General features: G+C 40.0%; 1 protein-coding gene across 1 annotated transcript in view; it reads left to right on the forward strand.

The window, feature by feature from the left end:
* The window catches only part of LOC118338726 (interleukin-1 receptor type 1-like), an 18,336-nt gene extending 12,540 nt beyond the window's left edge, over nt 1–5,796 (forward strand). The window contains exons 9-11 of the mRNA XM_035676026.1: nt 922–1,086; nt 2,173–2,376; nt 4,417–5,796. Of these exons, the coding sequence (XP_035531919.1) occupies nt 922–1,086; nt 2,173–2,376; nt 4,417–4,610 (563 nt within the window). The 3' untranslated portion in view covers nt 4,611–5,796. The remainder of the gene's footprint in view (nt 1–921; nt 1,087–2,172; nt 2,377–4,416) is intronic.
* The last annotated feature ends 1,387 nt before the right edge of the window (nt 5,797–7,183 follow it).

The following is a 7,183-nucleotide window of genomic DNA, read 5'->3' on the forward strand; positions in this document are numbered from 1 at the left end:
GGTGACGGAGGCAAGGAAAAACTTTCTTTTAAGAGACAGAAACCTAGGACAGACCCTTCGGCTCTAGGTGGGTTGTCATCTGCCTCGACGAGTTGGGGTTGGTTTAACATCAGAAAACTGCATAAAAATAACAACTGCAAGCGCTTGCTTGAGAGAGTAAAACAAAAAAATACAGATGTCAGCATAATGGGTTCCACATGAAATGAAACACACAGGAATTTATAAAGGAAACAAAAGTCAGATCGAAATAGTTGATGTGAAACCTTAAAGATCCCCTCCTGACACGTATTAGAACAGACATACAAATAGTCTGCTTATGTGTGTCTGGTATGTATTTTCCACAAGAAAGTATAATTTCCAGATTAAAATCCTTAAAACCCCATCTACTCCTTCTACCTCATTAAAAATGCCAGAATCTATGAATATGTACATTTGGTTGATTTATTTGAGTTTTCCTGCTGGACACAATATGTCTCCTACTTCACTGTAAAATCCATTCTCAATGTATGTGCACTGGTGGATTCATGTTTCTTCATAACACTATAGGACTGATTGGTGTAATCCATTACAGTTACAGAAAAAATGGTGTAATCAGAATACAGTTTCATTGAGTAAAAATTGGCATTATTTAGCAGGATTAAAATTTTTAAATACTTTTCTTCCATTTTTTCTTTTTCCATTTTCTTTTCAAAGGTTACATTCTTCTATTGTCTTATAGTATACAATTGCATCAATACGGTCTTTATTTGCATATTGGTGTTGGTGTTAAGGTAATCCAACAGTAGCAAAGTAATAAAGTTACTTTACTTTAATATTATGATACTTGGTTTAGGTAACTGACAAAATTTTCTGACAGGTAATTAGTAACTGTATTGAATTACATTTTTAAAGTAACCCTCCCATTACCGGCCTTCACTACAGCTCCAGATGGGAAGCTGTACGACGCCTATGTGAGCTTCCTCCATCCCAGCATCCTGAGTTCAGCTGAGACGGCGAGCTTCGCCCTGCAGATCCTGTCTGAGGAGCTGGAGAAACAACATGGCTACTCCCTGTTCATCAGAGGACGGGACGACTGTCCTGGAGAAGGTCAGACACATTATCCTTGGAGTCTAATGAGCCTGTTGAATACATTTCTCACTTCATAAAACATTTGCAAAGCCAATTTCATCAAAAGACTTGTCTTGTTTATCGCATTGGCTGCCATACATTACACATTTGTATTACAGCTCTCTGCAGTTGTGCATTGTGTCAAGTGGGTAGTCGTGTTCAACTAGCGGTATCACCTTTCTGGTGATCTCCACTGGTAGTCTGACACAGTGGTTCCCAAGCTTTTTCCTAAAAGAACCTTTTTCTACTAATGAGTAAACTGACGACCCCAGACTAAGTGACATATCTTATGGATATATTACATATTATATTCAGAACTATACAATGAACCCGAACCGTGAACTGTTTGTGTAAAATGAAAGATTTCACTGAATGTGGAGTAGATTATTTCCTGTTTAGGAAATGTTTTATAAAATTCTCTGTTTGTATTAAGTATTCATCATTTCATAATTTTTAGCAAACTTACCAAGCTTCTTTTTTGACAAATTCAGAGTTTTCTTGTACCTGACACAATTGTTCTACTAGACAATTATTTACAGAAGTGAAGCAAATGCTCAGATATAGGCCCGGTGTGTGTATTTTCTAAGTTTTCTGGCACTCCTTAAACTCAAGAAAGCCTCGTGACTCTCTGAAGCTTTGGCGACCCCTAGTGGGTGTCCCGACCCCCAGGTTGGAAACCACTGGTCTAACCTGACTTCGCCTGATGGTTTGTTACACATAACCATCTGGTGACCATTTTACACATATACCTCCTGCCGTGGTTTTATTAACTTTTAATTAACTTCAAATATTGTAATAGTAATTGAGATAATTTATCACAGTGAAGAATTCCTCACTGTGAATAGATGCAGATTGCTAGACTTGTCGTTCTGGAAACAATTTCCCTCTTGCTCAAAAGATTCCACAGAAAGCTGCCATTTACACCTGTGTGAAATTAACACAATAGTCTGCCTAGAAAGTGTGTGTGTGAAATTACTGGAAATCTTAAAAAACAAGTTGTTTTCAGTTTGCAGAGACAGGCTTTTACTCTACAAGGACTTGTTTCCTGTGTTTTATCTCTTGCAGCAGTGCATGATGTCGTTGCTACAAGAGTGTGCCAGTGCCGCAGACTGATAATCATCGTCTCACCTCAGGCAGTATCCTCTTTTAATGGAAAAACGGAGGAAGAACCCTTAAATGACGACCAAAACCAACTGTGTTATGAGCAGAAAATAGGCCTGCACGACGCTTTGACCCAGAACGACCCCAGAGTAATTCTAGTGGAAATTGGTGAGGACAGAGTGAACACATCACATTGTTCTCTATGCTGGATAGATTTGAGAATTAAAGTCCCTTGGGGGCTAAAAAGTAGCTTGACCTGGCAAACCAACCTAACGTTCTGGCAAGAATAAAAAAATGTTTTATGGTGCTTTAAAAGGTACTCAGAGGCACTTTGCATGGTAACAAAAACACATAAGACAATAACAGCCAGTGTGCGACCCCCCATTAACCCATGAGACCCCCTGAAAGCCTCAAAAGCAAAATTTGAAGGTGTCTCAAATTTTTGTCAAAAAATTAAAAAATACAATGATTGTAATTGTCACTAATGGTCGACTACAATGTTTTTAAGCCACCCATGTCCGTATTCAAAATTCGAAAACTTTATTCAACAAATACTGTTCTTACTTTTTTGCCAGAGTGGAGCCAGCCAGTCCTGTGCACGTATGCAAATTAGCCATGTGCGCCAAACAGAAGAAAGAAGTAACGTTGAGAAGCAGGGTGCGAACTACGGGGGAGCCAGGGGGGTCTCAGACAGCCCCCCTTAATGAGACATGAGCTCCCCTAAAAACACGATTTGTGAAATTTTGGGGGGGTCTCTAAAATATTGGCAAAATGCAGTTTTTTCCCATGCATTTCCTTTTTGTTTTTTTGTTTTTTTGTATTGTCATAATCATGCATCATGTGTAAAACTAGGCTATTTTTAATGTATGATTTGCACATGAGGGTGATTCATCACTATTTAACTTTAATAAAGATACTGGCCTGCATGCAATTCTTGTCCTCACCATTGAAGCGTGGGGGCGCTATGTCTTAAACGTCACTTTAAATCGCTTGCTGTCTTGAAGTGGTGCGCTAATGCAGGGTAGTTATTCCAGACTGCTTTTACAGTATTAAAACTACACGCCACCCACCTGATGGTGAATATCTGCCCAATTCTCAAAATTTGCATATGGAGATCTGCAGCCGCTTCCTCGAGCAATCGCGCATTCTTTGCGGACTGGTGATACAGAGCGTTCAGCTTAGAGATGAAAGTTAACATAAGGCAAGTAGGCGTACAGGCTTGTAATAATGGATGTGTTTTGAGTAAGTCCTTGCTCTGAGGACCCCCCCCCCGCCCCCCCCCCCCCCATCAATATACGTTGAGCCCCCCCGAAAGCCGCGGTAAAGTTCGCACACTGATATCAGCACATGGCGATCACATATTTAGCAGCTTTAAATTGATGGGTTTGAGTTGGGGAGAATGTCTGAGCTGTTGGGGGAAAAAGTTCCAAAAGGAGAAGGCATATTTATAATACATACAGAGTCATACTGAGGATGGTGTTAGCCATTGTCAGCCCAGCAATAGCACACAAGGCTCTTAGTCAGAAATATTTGTTACTGCATGTGTCATAAACTCATCATCATTCATTATTTAACTAGAGTGGAGCCTTTCCATTTTGTCATGTGCGTCAGTGAATGGGTGTGCACACTGCGGCTGCTGATTATTCAGTTGTTTGTTGACTTTTCTTCCTCTGGTCTGTTTTACTTGAGCTTCAAAGTCACTGAATGCTAGTATACAGTCACTTCTTGTGTGAGCTAAATGCAGAGGACAGCCAGGCAGGATAGGACAGTCCACAACACAGCACCCAGCAAGCCAATAGATGACGCAGTGCGTGCGTCACTGTTGACATGACGAGGCAGTGACCACAATCTGTGAAAGCCCCCCTCAGACCACAAAACTACAGTGATTGTGTGTTGGGCTCTGAGTGCTTTTGTTATGTCATCTTAGCCAAATTCTTTATCAGTGTTTTCCAAATAGAAGGAAAGCACTTTGACCACATACAGATGAGCCGGACATCCTGAGAACAATGACTACTGTTGAATAATATATGCTCTGTGAACGGATTCGGATTCATAAGAAAAGTTCCATTATTCTGGAAAAACACTTTCAGTGGACAGTTAGATGAGAAGATACTGTTCTCACATATGTCCGTTAGATTATAGCTTTAGTAATAGCTAGTACAGGTCCAAGGTAATGTTTACTGAATATATTCTATTCTATCCTACCAGATGGTCCGGTGGATTACAGTTGCCTGCCAGAGTCTCTGCAGTACATCAAGAGGAAACAAGGATCTCTTAATTGGAAGAAACCCGCCCTTGGAACCCACAAACTCACAACATTGTGCTCAAACAGAAACTTTTGGAAGAATCTGAGGTACCACATGCCCTCAGTGCCTGCAGGGAGAATCCAGACTATTGTCTAAACCAACTGGAAAACTTTTATTTAGTTTGACCGATTGGATTGAACATAGATGTTTTGTTTGTCACATCAGGACCTGCAGGCCTTTTTCCTGGAAACAGTTATATTTTTGACATGTGAATTTCACATTTATGAAAGTGGAAACATGGTTCAGAGAAAGAGAGAAAACAAGTTTTCAGTAGTTATATAATGATCAAAGCAAAATGTGGAGAGTACACTAAGTGCGGAGGAACACTGATGAAGATCAGCACACTCTTAGCTGTCTTTAGATTTAAAGAAATCATTATACATTCAGAGTTTCAGTCAAGCCTGCAATAACCAATTTGACCTCATTTTTGTTATAGACGTGTATATTGACAAGATTTCTGTCAATTGGTTTACAGAGTGCTAAACGTTTCCTTACCTGACGGATATAAAGCTGTATTTATATTAAATTTTTGTTGTACTATGCTACACACATGAGCATTATTGCTGATATGTGTGTGAACCTATGTTCTCTTAAAGTCTTTGTGGGTGAAATGTGTTCCTTATGTGAGAAATGATCACTGGGGTGAGACAAGGACATCTATTTGTCATTACTGTTAATGATTGTCAGTCATAGTACAGCACATTAGGGAATCAGTTGTTGTAGTAATTGGTAACACAGTCACAGTAATCCTGGATTCTGAAAAGAAAGCATTAAGTGGATTTTACTTGTCATGCTTGACACGTCTCAAATCTTATTATTTGTATGTGGCTGACTCACAAATCCAACTTTTCGGAATCCAGCCTCTGTACACTCATATGAGCCAAGAGGTGTCTGGAAACCTACCAAGTTTGCCCAGTGCCCACTGATGGGAAATTCCCTCTAAAGGCAAGCCAGAGTGCAGTGTCTCTTCCCCAGTCTCTGACATAATATTGCTTTCCACCTGCTGTGGGACTGCCCAGCTGGTAAAACTTTCTGGACGGAAACAACAGCCCAGTAGGCATCCTCATGTCAGAGGATGGGACATTGGGATGCTTATCCACTAAAAGATTCATTCTTTTAAACTGGAAGGAGCATTAACCTAAGGACTCGTGGCTGGAGGAATATCTGCATCTGCTAAACATACCCACCGTATGTTTTGTTGTTTTATTTATGCATGTAAATGTCGTCTTGTGATTTGCTTGGTATTATGTTTGAATGTTAATTTTTTTGTCTAATAATGAAATTGAACAATAAACTCTTAGTCAGAAATATATGTCACTGCATGTGTCATAAACTCATCATCATTCATTATTTAACTAACTAAGGGGAGCCTTTCCATTTTGTCATGTGCGTCAGTGAATGGGTGTGCACACTGCGGCTGCTGATTATTCAGTTGTTGTCTTTTCTTCCTCTGATCTGTTTTACTTCAGTTCAAGTGAATGTCGTCATGAGCTTCCAAGTCACTGAATGCTAGCATACAGTCACTTCTCCTAACTGCTCCTGTGGTCACAGTTTTGACTCTATACACACACTGTGCTCAGCAGGTTCTCTTATTTGGCCTAACGTCCCCCATTTAGGCGATAGGGGTTACGGTCTTGGTGCTAGAAGCATAATCATGAGACGTACACCCTAGCTAAGATCTTCATAAAATGAACTCTCTGAGGCAGGAGTCACTAAGCAGAGACCATCAACATTGCAACCTTTAATTGGAATTGGGAACACACAGCTGATTGAGAACCTAATTAATGTAGTTTGACAGACAGACAGTTTAACATATTTTTCAAGCTTTGAACTAATCTTATTATTATTATTATTATTATTATTATTATTACACACATATGAACACATATGACATTTATTCAACTTTCCGTCCCATTCATAAAAATGAGACTCTTTCCACTTTTCCAACTAGAACTCCTTCAACTACTACTGCTACAAATTAAGCCAGCATTTCAGTTTAGCAGCAGTCAGCATTGATACCCACTTCTCTAGAGTAAATGATGGAAGATGCGTGCTGTACCCAAAGTATTTCATGGTGACCGACAGCCAAGAACAGCGACTGAGCACCCAGCTTCTTTTTGTCACAGTGAGGTTGTTAGGGTCTGTACAGAGACCTATACCAAAAAGCTGTACTTTGTCTGGCAATCAGCACTTATAGCTAGCACTAATAGCAAGGAACAACTGCTATCTGTTTGTGTGCAGATTATATAAACAGGATACAACAATGTGGTCAAGGTCCAGTGTGTAACATTTAGGAGGCTCAAATGGAGTACAATATGCATAACTATGTTTTCATCAGTTGCTGGTAGGCACATTTATGAACTTGAGGCCCGGCCAGGTTAGCCATTTTCCCCTGCTTCCAGTTTGTATACTAAGCTAAGCTAACGTACCCCCAACTCTGACTGTACCACACTCACTCATAAATTGTGCAGCTTATGTGCAGCAATCGACATTTGGCAATACGGGAAAGTCATGCCACTATGTATCAGATTATTTTTGGTTTTTTTTTCTTTATATTATTTATTCTGTTGCCCCTGAGTCGAAAGTGAGTAAGGTGGGCCGGAAGACAGAGAAACAGATGCCCACAGTGTGTCATGTCCAGGAAACTTTGTTAAGTTAATTCATTCAGT

The sequence above is a fragment of the Morone saxatilis genome, unplaced genomic scaffold (assembly GCF_004916995.1).
Source record: "Morone saxatilis isolate NCDOM2014 unplaced genomic scaffold, NCSU_SB_2.0 Contig5, whole genome shotgun sequence".
Taxonomy (NCBI): Eukaryota; Metazoa; Chordata; class Actinopteri; family Moronidae; genus Morone; species Morone saxatilis.